The 18,615-nt window shown below is 43.5% G+C and overlaps 1 protein-coding gene across 1 annotated transcript in view; it reads right to left on the bottom strand.

Annotated features, from left to right (window-relative positions):
* The window catches only part of SLC4A8 (solute carrier family 4 member 8), a 78,889-nt gene extending 60,665 nt beyond the window's left edge, over window positions 1–18,224 (bottom strand). The window contains exons 1-2 of the mRNA XM_037137194.2: window positions 18,038–18,224; window positions 3,076–3,157 (exon numbers count right to left, since the gene is read on the bottom strand). Coding sequence (XP_036993089.2) covers window positions 3,076–3,157; window positions 18,038–18,199 — 244 coding nt within the window. The 5' untranslated portion in view covers window positions 18,200–18,224. The remainder of the gene's footprint in view (window positions 1–3,075; window positions 3,158–18,037) is intronic.
* Between the last annotated feature and the right edge of the window lie 391 nt (window positions 18,225–18,615).

Raw genomic sequence — 18,615 nt, 5'->3', positions numbered from 1 at the left:
GGCTGGATCAGCGTTTTTCAACTGGTGTGCCACAAGAATTTTTAAAACATGCAATATCCAGACAGCTACATGCAAAAAAATTAAACTTAATCACCAACTTACACCATACACAAAAATAAATTCAAGGTGGATAAAAGAATTAAATATAAGTTGTGGCACCATAAAAGTCCTAGAGGAAAACACTGGCAGGAAAATCTCAGATATTCCATAGAGCAATATCTTCACTGATATGTCCCCTAAAGCAATGGACATAAAGGAAAGAATAAACAAATGGGACCTCATCAAATTAAAAAGCTTCTGCACAGCTAAAGAAAACAGCATTAAAATGAAAAAAGAACCAACTATATGGGAAAACATTTGCCAATGATATCTCAGACAAGAGTTTGATCTCCAAAATATATAAAGAACTCACATGACTCCACTCCAGGAAGACAAAAAACCCAATTAAAAAATGGGCAAAAGACTTGAACAGACACTTCTCCAAGGAGGTCATCCAGAGGGCCCAGAGACATATGAAAAGATGCTCAGCATCACTAGCCATCAGAGAGATGCAAATGAAAACCACAATGAGATACCACTTCACACCAGCCAGAATGGCCATCATAACATCATATACAAATCAACAAACAAGTGCTGGAGAGGATTCAGAGAAAAGGGAACCCTAGTGTACTGTTGGTGGAAATGCAGACTGGTGCAGTCACTGTGGAAAACACTATGGAATTTCTTCAAAAAACTAAAAATGGATCTGCCTTTTGATCCAGCAATTCCACTGCTGGGATTATACCCTAAGAGCCCTGAAACAGCAATCCATAAGAACCTATGCACCTCAATGTTCATAACAGCACAATTTACAATAGCCAAGTGCTGGAAGCAAACTAAGTGCCCATCAGCAAATGAGTGGATTAAAAAACTGTAGTACATTTACATAATGGAATACTATGCAGCAGAGAGAAAGGAGCTCCTATCCTTTGTGATGGCATGGATGAAACTGGAGAGCATTATGCTGAGTGAAATAAGCCAGACAGTATAAGACAAATACCATATGATCTCACTTTTAACTGGAACATAATCAACAAAAGAAAAAAGCAAACAAAATATAACCAGAGACATGGAAATTAAGCACAATCTAACAATAGCCAGAGGGGAGTGGGGAGGGGACAGTGGGGAGAAGGGTTTTCAGGAACTACGATAAAGGACACAGGGACAAAACCAAGGGGGAGGGTGGGAGCAAGGGAGGGAGGCAGGTTTGGCTGGGGCGGGGGGAGTGGTGGAGGAAAATGCAGACAACTGTAATTGAACAATAAAATAATTTTAAAAAATAAAAGAAAAAATACAGGAAAGACAAAAAAAAAAAACATGTGATACCTGACTATTTAGTCAGGGGCACTGACCTCTTTTTCCTTAGACTGTCAAGTAAAAAAAAGGTGATAGCCGACACAATAGTTGTTTCGTGTGAATGAATCAAAAGTAAACCTACCTTTTGTCAGATTGGCAAAAAAATATGCTTTATGGTGTGCTGCAGAACTTTAATTTTTTTAATTGATGAGAGAGAGAGAGAGAGAGAGATCAATGTGAGGGAGAAACATCGACTGGTTGCCTCCCACATGTGCGCCAAATGGGATCAAACCTGCCACCCGGGTACGTGCCCCGACCAGGGATCCAACCTGCAACCCTCTGGTGCACGGGACAACACTCCAACCAACTGAGCCACCTGGCCAGGGTGCTGTGCCACAGAATTTTAGTAATTAGTTTATGTATGTCATAAGATGGAAAAGATTGAAAACTGCTGACCTAGATGACCATAAGCAGTTTCCTCTAAAAAAGAGGATAAAATCTACCTGCCTTAGTTGTTGAGAAGATTAAAAAAACTTGCACGAAAATCCTACCCAAATGCCTAACAGCCAAGGGTCATTTAAAAAATGTTACCCTCCCATCCCCCACACACCCTTCCCTTCTTCCACCTGCTAAAACCCACCTTAGTTCCTCCATCTGGTTACAATAACTTGGAAAACGTTGACCTTGATATATCCAAACTCCACTGACCTCCACAAAGCCACCCACCTAGGTTCTCATGGTAACATATCCAGAGGCTGAGTCAGCCTCTACAGCTTTCACTCTCCTCATCCGAAGGACAAGTTTTCTCCAGGGACTGTACAACTTTGATGGGAAAAAAACCCGTTGTGGGAACAAGGAGTACAGAGAGTTTTTCACATGCTGTTCCGGACTCATTGGAAAGTTGCTGCATCATAGCCTTCCACATTGCAGGGGAGGCTGCAGGAGTTCACAAAGGCCTTTGAGCCAAATGTGGGCTTTCATTAAAGCCGAACTAGACAGGAGCCTTTCTCTAATAAAACCGGGCATCGCCACTTATCAGGAAACGAGGACCCAGAGGAAAAAGGAAAGCAGAAGGACACCACACAGGGCTCGTGTGGGGAGCTAGGGGTGAGGCAGGAAAGAAAGGGAGAGAAACCCTAACAAGGTAAACTACGAACAGCAGGTAATAGGAATGCCTCTTCCTCTCCACCTCAGTTGGATTTTTATGTAACTGCTGTGAACTCTTACAGAATGTGTTATGGGTATGTACGTATTTTCTTGTTTACATGAAAACACCAGCCAGAAATGGGTCTAGTTAGAAGGGAACAGCAAACATTAGAAATGGGATAAAAAGAGGATTTTACAGCCAAACTGAGTTTTAAAAATTACTTGTATTTTTTCCTTTGAAAATTTTCTTTATATTTATATTTCTAAGAAGCTGTCAAGAACCAATAAGCTGACCCGAGCACCTCACACTCCCATGGAATGGGCCATGTACTGACATTCACATTGGACTTGACGTTCTCAGAGCACTGTCTCACAGGCTGCCTGTTAGATGCAATAGTGAGAGGCATTATCATCCTTGCTTCTATTGAACAGACAAAGAAACTGAGGCCAAAGGAAATTAAGTGCTTTCCCCTCAAGGCCCTACAGCAGTGAGAGTTAGGGTTCAAATCCAGGTCCTCTAATGACGATGCGACTCCTCCCACACCAGGTGGCCTCTCACTAATCTCCCCCATTACGCAGAACAGCGGCTCTTACCTTCCAACTCTTCTTTCTCATAGTGGATGTTGAGAATTGTACTGGTCCCACCCTGATCCACCACAGCTTCTTCATCTGGTCTCTAGTAAAATACAAACGAGTAGTCAGAGGAATACCCACACATTTATTCAAAGTCTGTCAAGCACCACGTGCCAGGCTCTTTGTGCAACCCTTGAAAGAAAACCAGGATCGCTCACACATTTTTTAAAACTTGAACCTCACAGTAGCTTTGATGGGCAAACATGGCAGTCACTCTCTTTCGCATTTAGTAAAGGAGCAGCCACAGACTCAGAGAACATCGAACACTTCCTGCCCAAGGGCACCCACGGGGTAAAAGGCAGAGCTACGTCTGAGCCCAAGTCTTATGACTGCAGAGCTCAGGCCTTTTGCCTCTGCACTCATCCACCCGTTCTTGTCACATGTTGGTGTTTTGTAAGGGCTGTCAACCACATTGTGTCATCTGGTGTAAACTGGTCCCCTTGGCCTCTGCAGCGTTCAAGCCTGTATAACTAACACTCTGTCCTTGACATACTCCAGCCTGCTCCTGACTAGAGCTTCTCTGTCTCATCCTAAGGCTCACCTTCTTCTTTTACATATAATTCCCAAGGGGGAGCGGTCTACTTCTGTTTCCCTTGTTTAAATACTACAATTTCAACAGCTGCCTGAAAATGGTGTGGCTCAGTATTTGACAAACCACTGGAATGCCACAACTCAAGACTCCGGTGTCTAAAACCCAACTAATCTTCCTTCCAAAACTAGCAGTCTGTGCTCATTCACTTACTCCTATCTAAGACATCATCATTCCTTAGACCACATTAGGAATTTCAAATGTATTTATTCATCCATGCCATGTATATAGTGCCTATTACATGCTTTCATGGAAAGAGTTCTTTTCTCACCAAAACCTCCTTCGCAATAACCCTCGAATTCACTCTCATCTCACATCCACTCTGTCCTATACTCTCCAACACCTTGAGTCACACTAAACATTTTTTTCAGTTCTGGAAGCACACTCACTCTCTTCCCTGAGTGCCGCTCCTTCTGCCTAGAGCTATGACACCCTGCCTACTACCCCCACCTCTCCCACCAGCAACTAACACCCATCATTTCATAGGTCTCAGCCTAAATGCACTTCCTTGGAAGCCTTCCCTGACTACTTCTCTTCTAAACTAAGCTAGGCCGCGCCCCTCTTCCCATTTTATGCCCTCATAGCACCGTGTACTTCTCCTTGGTAATGAAATGTCTCTGCTTCCTAAGGGAGGGACCCTATCTGTCTTCCTCAGCACTGTTTCCACTGTTTCCCCAGAACTCTGCACAAAATTTCACATAGTAAGTGCTCAATAAACCTTTGTTTAAAAGAATGAACATAATGGCACCTCCCTTAGCAAGACACACTACACCCTGAATTATTGCCAAAAAAAAAAAAAATCTTACCTGATTTCCCTGCTAGTCCATCTTCCTGACCTGACAGGCTCCTGCCAGGCTTACTGGTCCCACAGGTACGGTGCACACCCCCCACTTCACGCCTGCCCTCCCACTGTCCAGCATCTAACAAGCCCCTCCCCAACTCTCCAGCACTAGAACCTCCAGATTCTGCTCATTTCCAGTTTACTGTTCTAATTTTACCATTTTGTAGTTATCATCTATGCCCCCAAATAAGGCAACCCTGAATATAAGACAATCAATTTTTCTAAAATAAAGATTCAAAAAATGTTTTAGAAGCCAATCTGAATACTTTTAGGGAAGTAGATGAAATACTCAAATGTCGGTTTGTAGTATTTATTCAGTTTCGTAGACATGTTTAAAAGTATGTATTATTACTACTATGGAATAATCTCCAAGATATAGTATTAAGTTTAAAAAATAAGATGGAGAAAACTGTATAATTTTTGTCTAAGAAAGGGTTTTGGACCACAAGCATCTGCTTACACTGAAAAACATAAAGGAAGAATAAGCCATAAAAGATGCTCTAAAATAGTTACCTGGAGAGGGTGCAGAGGAAAACAGACAAGGATAGAAACTGAACTTCTCTGAATATACCTCACTTTACAAATATATTACATAATTTTAAAACGAAATTTAAAGTTTAAAAAGCAATTCCCAGAAATTAGAAAAATGAAAACCAATGCCAAATTGATGGCATAACTATTCCAAAAGAAATTATTCAAAGTAGCTTTAAAACATAATAAACTGAATATCCTTAGTGGCATATACCCTAAGGACAAAAAGAATTGAAAAAGATCTTAAACTGCTTTTTAGTTACCATATGGTTGGTTGTAGTGTTGGTGTTATTGTTCTGAGACTGTTGTGTATCGTGAGAATAAACAAGGGGAAAATCATGTGAACTTTTCCTGTCATTCTCAGTGTGACTGAGAGCTGGGTTCTCAGCAGTGGCAAAAGGAGGTACAGTCAGTTGTAAGACAGAAGTAAAAACCAATGCAGTCTTGAATTTGAGTTGGAAATACGGACAAAAATATATGATGCGTTTTTTTAAATTTATATTTCCTAGCCCTGTCCACTGAAAAGCCCTAGAAAAAACAGTCAGCCGGTAGCAATGAGTATCATTAGCACCTAGATTGTGGTCTCTTAAAGTACGATTTTCTACTAAAAGACATTTAACTAGGGTTGTGTCAAAAGGACTCAGTAGCCAACTTAAAGGGGTCCCTTGCCAAAAATAAGACAATTTCAGCATTAATAAGGCTAATAAATGCAACCGATTGAATATATTAAATATATTGAAAATCCATGTGTTCACAATGTCACTTTAAAAATTAAATAATTGGTCAATAGTGGAAGATAATGCTAATAAACTAACTCATTGCTTTGAAAACTAGTAAAAATTAATTGCAGTTTTCCTATATAAATTGTACCAAAAAGTAGATGAGAGAAGTTTCTTATTATAAAAAAGAACAAATAGCAATGAGAACACTGCCATTCTGCAGTCCGAATGGATTACCCTGATTTCCAACAGCCACCACCATCACAGAGCCAGACAACAGACGGCCTGTGCCCCTAACAGGAGGCCTTGTCACACGACCCGTGAGGCAATCGTGCCGAATAAAGCGTCCCTGGGTCTGATCAAACCTCTAGATCCAAACAGCAATCACTGAAAATACAATGAATCGGAGCTCCACAGAAAAACACCGTAGGAATACAATCAGCAAAATCCAGACTGTGGAAAACTACAGAACAAATCCTCCCCTGCCCCCTTTCCAAAAACAAATAACTGCAAGACGAGAAAGGGAGAGACAGAAGAGGACAGAAGGTGACACCAACAGGTTAAAAGAAACAGTGAACCAACCACAATATGTGGCCTTTGGGTCTTGACTGAAATTAACTGAAACAAAAATTTTAGTTATTTTTAAAATAACTTTTTAAAAGTTATGACATTTGAGACAATTGGAAATTTGAATATTGAATAGATCTCTCATGATATTAAAGAAATTATTATTTTTCTCTTTAGGTGATACTGTGCTTATTTTTTTAAGAATCCTTATCTTTGCCCTAACTGATGTGGCTCAGTGGGTTAGGTCTCATCCTGCAAACCTACAAGTCGTCAGTTCGATTCCTGGTCAGGGCACATGCCTGGGTCACAGGCCAGGCCCCAGATTGGGGATGTACAAGAGGCAACCAATTTAAGTTTCTCAAGAAACTTCAATCGGCTGCCTCTCGTACATTAATGTTTCTCTCTCTTTTTCCATCCTTTACTCTCTCTCTAACAATAAATAAAAATAATATCTGCCCTGGCTGGTGTAGCTCAGTGGATTGAGCATGGGCCTGTGAAGCAAAGGGTCACCTGTTCAATTCCCAGTCAGGGCACATGCCTGGGTTGCAGGCCAGGTCCCCAGTAGGGGACACATGAGAGGCAACCACAGATTGATGTTTCTCTCCCACTCCTTCTCCTTCCCTTCCCCCCTCTCTAAAAATGAATAAGTAAAATATTTTTAAAAAAATAATTTTTAGGGACATCCACCAAGATGGAGGCATAGGTGGAGACGCCGTGCTTTCTCACACAACCCAGTTTAGAGACGACAAAATATTAGCAACAGAAAACACAGCCAGAACACAGAAAATTGAACTTTTTGGAAGTCTGTTAACAGCAAATTCTTCAGCCTGACAGGTAAGAGGGGCAAAGCCAGCAGCTGGCAGAGTGGGGTTGCACAGGAAAACTCGGTCAGACGGACTCAGGTGCTCGGATCCCAGGCGTGGGGCTGCAACGGGTGGACCCAGTGAGGGCGCAGGGTGGCGGGTTGACTGTGGTCGCACATTCGTGCACAGATAGACCGGGGTGAGAGTGGGCGGTGAGACAGACCAAGCAGACCCCAGCGGCGAGAGGCAGCAGAGGGAGCCGCCATTCCCCCGCTCTGACCCCGCCCCCACATAAGCGTCACAACCCAGCGACCAGAGCAGCCCTGCCCTGGTGAACACCTAGGGCTCTGCTCCTCATACTTAACGGGTGCGAACAGACCAAAAAATGGCTCAAGAAGATCTCAAAGCCCCAGAGCCCATAACTCTAAGCAACAAAGAAATGGCAAAACTTTCAGATGCACAGTTCAAAACACTGGTGATCAGGATGCTCACAGGACTGGCTGATTTTAGTCACAAATTAGAGGAACATATGAAGGCTAATCTAATTGAAATGAAGGGAAATGCACAGGAAACCAATAGTGATGAAAAGGAAACTGGGACTCAAATCAAGGGAGTGAACCAGAAGGAAGAAAAAATTGGCCAAACAGGAAAATATGAAGAAACAAGAATTCAAAAAAATTAGGAGAGACTTAAGAACCTCCAGGACATCTTTAAATGCTCCAACATCCAAATTATAGGGGTACCAGAAGGGGAAGAGGAAGAGCAACAAGTGGAAAACTTATTTGAACAAATAATAAAGGAGAACTTCCCCAATCTGGCAAAGAAAATAGACTTCCAGGAAATCCAGGAAGCTCAGAGAGTCCCAAAGAAGTTGGACCTAAATAGAAACACACCAAGGCACATTATAATTACATTAGCCAAGATGGAAATGAAGGAGAGAATCCTAGAAGCAGCAAGAGATAAGGGGATAGTCACCTACAAAGGAGTCCCCATCAGACTGTCAGAGGATTTCTCAAAAGAGACCTTACAGGCAAGAAGGGGCTGGAAAGAGGTATTCCAAGTCATGAAATCCAAAGACCTACAACCAAGATTACTCTATCCAGCAAAACTTTCATTTAGAATGGAAGGGCAGATAAAGCGCTTCTCAGATAAGATCAAATTCAAGGAGTTCATCATCAGCAAGCCCTTATTATATGAAATGTTAAAGGGACTTATCTAAGAAAAAGAAGATACAAAAGATGAACAGTGAAAGGACAGCAAACTCACAGTTATTAACAACCACACCTAAAACAAAAGCAAACTAAGAGGACAGCTAGATCAGGAGTGGAACCATAGAAATGAAGATCTCATGGAGGGTTAGCAACAGGGGGGTGGGAGGAGGATAAGGGGGGAGAAGGTACAGAAAATAAGTAGCACAGACGGTAGGTAGAAAATAGATGGGGGGGCAAGAATAGTATGGGAAATATAGAATCTAAAGAATTTGAGACACATGGTCATAAACTAAAGGGGGGGTAATGGTGGGGACAGGGGTAGGGTGGAGGGGAATAAGGGGGGAATAGAACTGTAATGGCATAATCAATAAAATAAAAAAAATTAAAAAATAATCTTTTTTTAAAAAAGAATCCTTATCTTTTAGTTATATGTACTGAAATAGTATGAAGACAGAACTGAAAGATTACAGATATGTAAAATCATAAATTAACTTATAAATATTCTTTGCTACATTTTATGCATAACCTTAATCAAAATCTTCACATACATCTTTAACATCAATGTCCTCCTCATCACCACATCACCGCAGGTGCTTTGAGTCAATTTTCCAAACATGGCAGTTTCACTTCCATCTAAGTTGTAAAGATTCTGTACAAAGTCCTGTCTGAAGAATGACTTTTAGGTGAAAAATATGACTTTGTTTTAGACTTATTTGTTCACCTACGTTATGATTAAGATCATGAATTCAGTGACAGCAGGCACCACACATTTTCCTGTTTTAAGTAGCTGGCACACCTGGAAGCCCTGGGAGGGCAGGTACTTAGTTTCACCACTATGCACCTCACACCCAGTAAAATGTCTCGTATGTGGTAAGTATCCAATAAAGTTTGATGAATTAGTTTTCTGAACCCTTTATTTAAATCATATATTTTCTCATAATATTTTTTCTTGTTGGCTTCCCCACAGGTTTGTAATATTCCAGAAGACAGGACAAGTTAATTAGGATGCTTAATACTGTTCACAGACACCTGCCACAGCATAGAACGCAGCAGGAATCTGGATGAAGGGGAAGAAGGAGAGATGGTTGATTCTTGACTCTAAGACTATGAAAGCAAAATGTAAAGAGCAAGGTCAACTGTCTGAAAAATTCCATTAGAAAAATCGGCTTGTTTGTTTCCATAATTTAGATTGGTTAACCACAGTCTAAGTTCACTAAATAAATGTTCATCTCCTTTGTTTGACTTGCCAAAGGAAACAGCCGCTGTCGAACACTGTGAGCCAGAGCCTTTGAAAGGTCAGGCTTCGACATGAATGCAGGACCTTGTTTGGATCCTGATTCAAATAAGCCAACAATTTTAATAACTTATAAGGTGCTCACGGAAATTCAAACAACTGAACGGATATTTGATTATATAAAGAACATGTTAATGTTTAAGTGTAACATTGTGATATGGTGGTTATGTTATTTTTTAAAAGGGCCTTAATCTTCAGTGATAAAAACTGAAGTTTTTACTGATGAAAATAATTTGACATCTGGGATTTGGAGAATGGGCCTCCGCCCATTTGACACAGCTCAGTCAATACATGTTGTATGTCCACTGTTGCAGCCAGGCCATTGAGGACACAACAGTTCATTTTTACAAGTCTTTCTGCTACGGTGCATGTCTGAAATGTTCCGTAAATTTCAAGTATATGTAAAGTTGGTTTAAAATCATAAAAATGGAAAGAAAGAAATATCAAGGCTCATTGGTTTGTTCTTATCACAGATTCCTCACCAGCTGGCTATTATTTTCTCTGATACCATCATTATTCATGGCAGAGAAGATTTCATAACCATGGATGTCTACATTTCTCACGAATGGGCTTCAGAGAATTAGGTGTCAGTGAGCATTTTTCTTGGGAAAGGATCCATAACTTTCATCAGATTCTCAGGGCAGTTTATGACTCAGACAAAGATTAGACTCATGAGAGCCACATTATATAAGTTTAGGAGAAAAAGGAAAGAGAGGAGGGAGAGAAAAGGGGAGGGAAAGAAGGACGAACTGGAGAAAAGGCCCTGTTTCTAACTCTCTTTCTGTACTTCTAACTCACCAGCAATGACCCACTATGTAATGGTGAACTGATTTGGGTGCCCATCACAAGGACAAGGTAAGATAAGATAAAAAGAACAAAGTGGGTTAAATACACATTAAAACACTGAAACTACAAGGCACATAGTGAGCGAGAAAGCATTGTCATGAGCCTTGAAAAATGAATGAATTATAGCTGAGTAGCAGACCAGATTCTCACTTACAGTTAATGGACAAATTAAAAGGCAAGGGCAGAGCTAAGTCTTACATAATGGCTCCTGCTCCGAGCAGCAGCCACAGAGCTTCAGGGGAGGGAGAAGGAGGCAGGCGGTGGGGCCCACCTGGAGCCTTCTCCTTGATGCACCGTGTGCTGTTCCACCCCACCTGTGGGGTTGTAGACCTGCCGAACTCAACCCCACCTCCCTCGGTATTGAGTCTCAGAGAGTTTACCTCTAAGGACCTCTTGCACCTTTTTTCCTAAGGGTTCAATGTTTTCAGAGATTGTAAATAACATTTTCCTACCCCTCCTCCCTCCCCTGCCCTAGACAATAGAGTCAAGTGTTTATTAAGTTCTAATATATCAACCAATTAAACAAAAATTAAATCCTTACTCAAGGGCATTTTTAATTGCTCTTTGGAGAGAGAGGAAGGGTGAAAGAGAAACATCAGTGTGTGAGAGAAGCATCAACTGGCTGCCTCTTGTCTGCACCCTGACTAGAGCTAACATGTGCCTGGACTGGGGATTGAACCTGCAATCTTCAGGTCAAAGCACCAACCAACTGAGCCACAGCAGCCATTACATAAACAATTTTAAAACATCCACAAATATAAGTGGCTTCCAAGGTTTCAAAACTGAGTTAATGCAATTAGTATTAGAAACAAATATTTATGAGCACTTACTATATGCTCAGCATTGTGCTTTATATGTATATATTACCTCACTTAATCCTCACAATAGTCCTAAATCAAGACTGAATAAGACCTCACAAGAGCTAAGTGGGATAGGGAGATCTCAAGTTTCTGTGTTCCTTATATCAACATTACACTTTAATGTTTCGAAAAGCAAAGAACCTGACTGTTTTACAGAGCTATGTCATCTAATCATGGATTAACGTTCACAGTGACAGCAGCTCAAGGTCCACATTATTAGCTTCTCAAATCTTTAGTGCTCCAGAACCTTGTCCCTCAAACTGCCCCAAGACTTCCAACAGTTCTCTGTCTCCTTATGCACTTCCATCTTCCTCTTCCTCCAGCAACATCTGTGAATCCTGGCCCCTTGTAGACTCCAGCACTGACTCTGACCCCCACATCCCCAGCTCTCTACTGATCTCAGTTTGACTTCCTGACTGAATGCAGCCACACTTTACAGCAAGACAAAAGGATCCATGAGGACTTGTGCAGCTGTTTCATAATGGCTCCTGCTCCCACGCCTCTTCTCAGTGGCCGTGAGCTCCCAGGACTTCCTGTTCTGACTCTTCAGGAAGGAGCCTTCTAAGGGCCTAAAATTTCAAAGTGGTTCTGGTTTCTCAGGGATTCTTCTATTGAACCCCACTTGAAGTCACTGCTGTTCAGTATAGATTACCAATTAATACATTATAGTAGGCAGAATAATGACTCCCGAAATGCAGACTGTTAAGGAAGTAAGATTGTTAACCAGCTGAATTTAAAACAAGGAGATTATTCTGGATTCTCCGATGGACTCCAGGTAACGATGAGGGTCCCTAAAAGGGGAAAGGGAAACAGAAGAGTAAAGTCAGAGAAAAAGGTACAATGCCAAAAGCGAGACCTGAGACACCCTGTATTGCTAGCTTTGAAGATGGAGGAAGTGGGTTATAAACCAAGGAATGCAAGCAATGTCTAGAAGCTGAAGAAGTCAAGGAAACAGGTTCTCTTCCAGAGCCTTCAGAAAGAAACACAGCCCCATCGACACTTTAATTTTAGCCCATTGAGAACTTGTAGGATTTCTGAACTACAGAACTGTGAGATAACCCATTTGTGTTGTTGAAGCCACTAAATTTGTGGTAATTTGTTATGGAAGCAAGAGAAACTAGTACACACATTATGACTTTCTAACCATCAAAATCAGAGTAAATGTGTTACTACCTTACAAGAGACAACCAACATCTCCATTACCTAAGAGTTGTTGCTGTTACCTAGCAGCAGATTTAGAATAAACTCAGTTGCTTTGCTGTGTCCTAGTTACTAATGCAGGCTTAACTGAGAGCCCTGTCCACCCTGCCAAGGCTAACCATGAGCTAAGACTTCAGGAAGTCGATTTGCAGACTGAATTGTTCCCCAGACCACTTCAATTCTCTGCTTGGCAGGGCAGCCCACACCTCTGCTACTGAAGCTTCCCAGTAGTGAAGAGAACACTTGCAGCTTCCCCAATTCCTGTTTAGGGAAAGAACATCTACTGTGTGTTGGGACAGTGTGGAAGAGTAAGGATGGTACACTGTGATGGAGTAAGAGGAGAATCTGCTATGGTTGTCACTTTTGTTCAGGAACATTCAGCAAATATTTACTGAGTGCTTACCATAAACTGACCTCCGAAAAGCTGACCAGCTTTCTACAGAGCCATTCATTCATTCATTCATTCATTCAGATAGTATTTACTGAGCTCCAACAACTGCCACAGTCACTGGGCACAAGCAGTCAGGTCTCCTTCAGGAACTCCTGTCTCAGGGTTTTCTCGGGCCCACCTTAAGGCGTATGTGTGACTCTCTTCCCCTCTGGCCACGCTTCCCAATTATCGCTCACTTACCAGAGTTGTTAACTCTGAAGATTTCTGCAAAATGTTCCATTCTGAGCAAGCCTCATTCACATAAAAGCCTTGGTAATTGCCCAAATTCACTTGCTCTCCACTCCTCCACTGCCACCCTCCCTGAACCTCCCTGGGGATCCCAGCACCACCTGACTCAGGGAGGATGGTGCTGCCGACTCCAGCCTCCTTCTCCAGCACTTCTTCCTGGTCAGTTCTGAAAGTGCTCATCAGGAGAACTTTGAAGATATCCCCAGTTCCAATCCAAACTAGGGGCTTTCCCTTAAAGCTTTCTGATCTTTCTTCATTACCACCCCCTTTATGAGCTCTCTGACTCCTAAAATTTCAATAATCACCTCTGGAGACCTCATCAAAATTCAACAAGTCAGACCTTCATCGACTTATCCTGAATTACAGCCTCCCAGCTGGCCCCCTTCCTCCTGTCTCTTCCCACTCTAATATATCCTTTGCACACCTTGCCACACATATTTCCCAAACACTAAGTGCTCACTCTGAGCCAGGCACTGGTCTAGGAATCAAAGACAAAAGCTACAGCAATATAGAGTGTTAAGGGCACATCCTTGAAAGAGGGGCAGGCAGCCCTGCCACTTATTAGAAAAAAGATACTTTACCTCTCCGTATCTTGGTTTCTACATTGAAAAATAAGGATAAGGGCATGCAACTCCCAAGGTTATTGAGAGACTTAAAGGGAAAAATGCATTGAAAGCACTTACCACAGTGCCCAGCACTTGGCAAGCACCAATAAAAGCTCACATAACAACATCAAAAGGAGCTGTCAGGTTATCAGGAGGGATGAACACGTATATTCCATAAGTAAGGGGTGGGAGAAGTAACAGATCTTGGTGAATGTCATGGGCAGAGAAGACAGTGACAAATTCTGATGGTGATATGAAGTCAGATCTTGAAGGTTCAAATGGGATAATTTGGAAAAGAGAGGAAAGATTTTTCCAGAGAACACCTGAGCTAAGCTAGCACAGAAGAGACAGCTTTTTGAGCAATAGCTGTCTTTTGTCCTGTGCTAATCCTGACAAGGTCGGGCGCTCCCAGAAGAGAGGACTTTGGCTTTGGCTTTGGGAAAATCATTCATTTCCTCAGGCAACCGAGCACCTGTATTACACCTTGCACTGTGCGAGATGAAAATACTTTGTGGCCGGTCCATGCCCTTATGAGGCTTCTATTGGAAAATACACAAGAAATCAAAATAAGAACACTTCAGATAAATTACATGAGCTCTTAAGAAAATAAAACAGGATCATATGAAAGGGAGTAATTGGGGGTAAAGTGTTGGGAACCACCCTACCTGGTTTCAGAAGCTGTAACCTCTCCAGGGCTAAGGCTGAGTGAGTAACCTTTAGACCCCAAGCCACTAAGGAGACAAGGCTTATCTCCCTGGCAGGGGCACTGCTTCTGCTCCTTTTAATTCATCCATAACTGGCCCCCCGATGCTTGCTTGGTTAGCCAAAGATGGGTAAGATTCCCTAAGTGGGGGATGACCTAAGACAGGTATGATCATGTGGAGGCCCCAAGGAAGGACTTGGGAGGCTACAGCAAAAGGGGGTAATGGACCCCCACCCCTTGGCTATGACATAGCCTGAGTCTCCTAATTCTGTCTGCAAGAAGACTCCTAATCTCTTGGCTGCCTTACTACCCCTGCTTGACTTAAGCCTGAAACAATGCCTTAAACCTGAAACAATGCTGGTGGTGGGTACCGCCCTATGCTGGAAAGGGCGGGTTCCCTAGGGCAATCAGGCCTAAGAAAGGATATGAAAATCCTGGGAGACCTGCTTTGATTAGAGTGCTCTCAATTAAATAAGGGTCCTAGCAAGAAGTGAGTTTGTTCCACAAAGTTTTATAGCTCTTTAGCTATCTGACCCTGACTCAAAATAGGCCCTCAAGGTTCTTTGTTATCTATTGTTTGATCCGTTTTGCCTGAGAATGATTAATGTGCTTTACCTGTATATCCTCTGCAAAATGAACCTAATAAATTCCCATTGAGGAAAAGGCTCTTGGCCCTTCTCCTCTGAGAGATCAACCATCTTTCCTCCCCAAGAAGAACATCAGAACATGACTTGGTAGACTTAGTCTCAGCCATGGCGGCTGGTGGGGGGGATGACCTGTGGGCAGAGCCCTCCCCATAGTAAAGGTCAAGGAAAGCCACTCTGAGGAGGTGACACTTGAGTCATGAGAAGGCCAAGACAGCAAGATGTCCTAGGCAGAGTGAAGAGTAAGAACAAAGGTCCTAAAGCATGAAGGAACTCACCAAATTGAAGCAACAGAAAGCCAGGGTAGGGTCACGTGGTGAGAGTGGAGGAAAGGCGGTCAGGGAGTGTGGTCAAGGACTTGATCACGTTAAAACTCAGTAGGCCATGATAAGGGTTTGGATTTTATTCTAAAATGCACTGGGAACCTACTAAAGGGTTTCAAGATAAGATATGACATAATCTGATTTGTGTTTTTAAAAGCTCCCTCTGGCTGCCATACGTAAAGTATTTAGAAATGCAAGAGTGAAGGCAGAGGGAATGTTAGAAGGCTGGTGCAGTAGTCCGAACAGGAGAAAACTCACAGACTCATGATATTTAGACATGATGTCTGGAATCTCTCTGTTTACATAAGTTATACAATCTTCTCGTTTTGCAAGGTTTGTCTCCCTTCCACACGGCCTACTTGGCACACAGGAGGCTTAACTGGTAATGTTTAGTCGGTTAACTGTGTCTCCCACAAGTCAGCCCAATTTTCTTTCCTCCTCCCCTCATTTTTTTTTCTCTCTGTATCCACATCCCCATGTGTCCATCCCTTCACTCTGGCTTCAAGAGGTCCTACTTCCCACTCTATTCCTTTTCTTCTCCTCATCCCAGCATCCATGAAAGTTTCATGAACTAAATATCAAAGAAGCCATTATTCTCTCTCCTATCCTGGAAGCACTCTGGAATTATCGGCTTCACAGAATACTAACAGCAGCCACGGGGTTGGTATGACCCTGACAATACGACCTGTACACAGTCTGCACAGTCTGCACATTAAAGTCACAGTCGCCTCACACTCATCCAGCCTGTTCCTGCACTGCAGCCAGAGAAGTCTTCTCAGTAGGAAAAAGTCTGATCATGATCTCCTTGGCTCTCCTCTCTCTGGCTCATTGTCTCTCTCTCTACCTCTCTCTTCTTTTGCTCCGTGCTTCTTCCAGTGGCTTCCCCTTGTTCCCCAGAAAAATACTAACTTCCTCATCATGGACTCCAGTGACCCTGTATTAATTACAACGGCAGAGTACACCTCACACCACTTCCCTTGTTTTCCTCTGGCTCTAGACACACTGCACCTCTTTCAGGTCTTAGCCCAGTGTACCCCCTTCTACCACAGGGCTTTCCCATATGGTGTCCCCTTTGTTTCCAAAGCCCTGAGCTCCCTTAGGTGACACAAATTTAAATCTCTGTCCACATATTGTCTATTTTTCTTTCAAAGCACTTATCACAGTTTATGATAATACATTTACTTGTGTGGTTATTTCTCCAGCCCCCCCACACACACACACACACGACAGGAAGCTCCAGAGGGCAAGGACATCGCCTGTTTTTACTCATCACTGTATTCCAAAGATATAGTGAATACATTTAGTAGGCCTTAACAATATTAGATATGAATTTTCCAAAATCTTAGCTATGGTTCCTTTTTTGATGGAGCAAGCAAAGAAATTGTGGATCTTCTGGTAGCAAACTACTACCAGGAAGAAGAGTCAGTGTCCGATACCCATTCTGCTACAAACTCAAGAGTGTTTTCCCTGCCTCCTTACAGAAACCACCCCTGACGTCAATGTGGCACTTGCTTCCAAGACCCATCGTCCTTCCCAAGAAGGTCCATCATTCTCTTCAGAGCCCTCCACTTCAGACTTGAACCCCGTCTTCAATCAATCCCCCTTTCCAGACCAGTAACTATATCACTTGATTGCACAGGAAAAGGGGGTGGGGTAGAGAATTCAGTGAGGTACCACTCACTCACTCACTGGTTGTCACACATTAAACATTATTTCACAAAGCGTTTTCACAAATAGCACCCCATTTTGCCCTCAAACCAACCCTGTTAAGGTAAGGGAAGCAGATATTATTGTTCCCATTTTACTAGATGGAGAACTGAGGTTAAAAGGGGCAAGTGACTTACTCAAGGTCACAAAGCCTGTGTGAGGTAGACGTAGATTTGAACCTACAGACTCTGACACCTAGTTCAGTGCTTTTACTTACATTAGCCCAACAGTTGGGTTATCAGTTACTTAAACCTGGTTTTGTCATTCTCTTAAACACTATTCCTAGCTCCTCAACTTCCCTAGTCCATTCCTGCTTCCCCATCCAGAACTCGTCAGATGTTTGAGCAATGGAGTGGAGGGAGACATAAAGCTGGGCATAGTAACAGGGTTTGGACCCAGCCTCCAGTCGTTCCAGCTCTTCCTGAACCCCCCCAAAAATAACACAAAGAGGAGACCTGCTCCACCAGAGTATGGCCACCCTTTCTCCCATGTCCCGGCACTACACGGCGAGGCCCAGAAGCCAGCCTCTCTCCCAACCGGGAGGACCCGAAGAGAACAGAGGTCACCGCCAGCCACGCAAGGGATGCGGCAGTGAGAGGCAGCTCCCGGTTCGGCCCAAGGTCACCCTCTCGCAGCCCCTGCCCGATTCCCCAACCTCCCGGAGCGCCACCTGGTGTCCCGGGATGGCCTCCCCTTGCCCTTAGAGAGTGGCCTGAGAGCCCAGCTTGGAGGCAGAGGCAGGAATAGGGACAGAGGATGGAGGAGGGTGAGCCCTGGGGAGGGGCGGGAGGCGGGCCCTACCTGATAGCGGAGGACACCGTCCGGCTCGTTACTCCCGGCCGGCATGGCGGAGCCGAGCACGGTCTCGCCCGCGGGCTCCAGGTCGAGTGTCAGTGCACGATGGTCGAGTCTGAGCGGATCGCCCGAACTGCGACCCCTACCCTGGAGCAGACGGTCAACCATCAACCGCCACAGCCTCCATAGCCACCGGCCCGCGAGGCACCGGCGCCGCCAATCAGCGCGCGGCCGGTGCAGCCAATCAGGGCACAGAGCACAAGAGGACGCTGTCCGGCGGTACCCTGGGCTACCAGGAGGAGGAGGGAGCAGCCGGAGGAGCCCAGGTTGCCGTGGAAACCGCCTCCCTCCCTTCGGGGGCCCCTGGGCTAGAGGGTCGGTCCAACTGCTAGCTAGAAACAAAATCTCGTTCTTGTTTGCAGCTAACCCTGAACTTTCAAAACTGGGAAAGTGCTGGTTTTGTCTATTCTAATTTTATTCCTTAGATAATGATTTTTTAATTCTGGGAAATGTGCCTTTTGGATTGCAGAAGGAAGTAATTGAGGGTGAAAGGAAATGGCCTTCTAAGATTGCTTGTTAATCTC

The sequence above is a fragment of the Artibeus jamaicensis genome, unplaced genomic scaffold, assembly GCF_021234435.1.
Source record: "Artibeus jamaicensis isolate MK-2021 breed Jamaican fruit bat unplaced genomic scaffold, CSHL_Jam_final contig_233, whole genome shotgun sequence".
NCBI classification, from domain to species: Eukaryota; Metazoa; Chordata; class Mammalia; order Chiroptera; family Phyllostomidae; genus Artibeus; species Artibeus jamaicensis.
The sequence above is the reverse complement of the archived record's forward strand: the minus strand, read 5'-3'. Positions and strand labels throughout refer to the sequence as shown.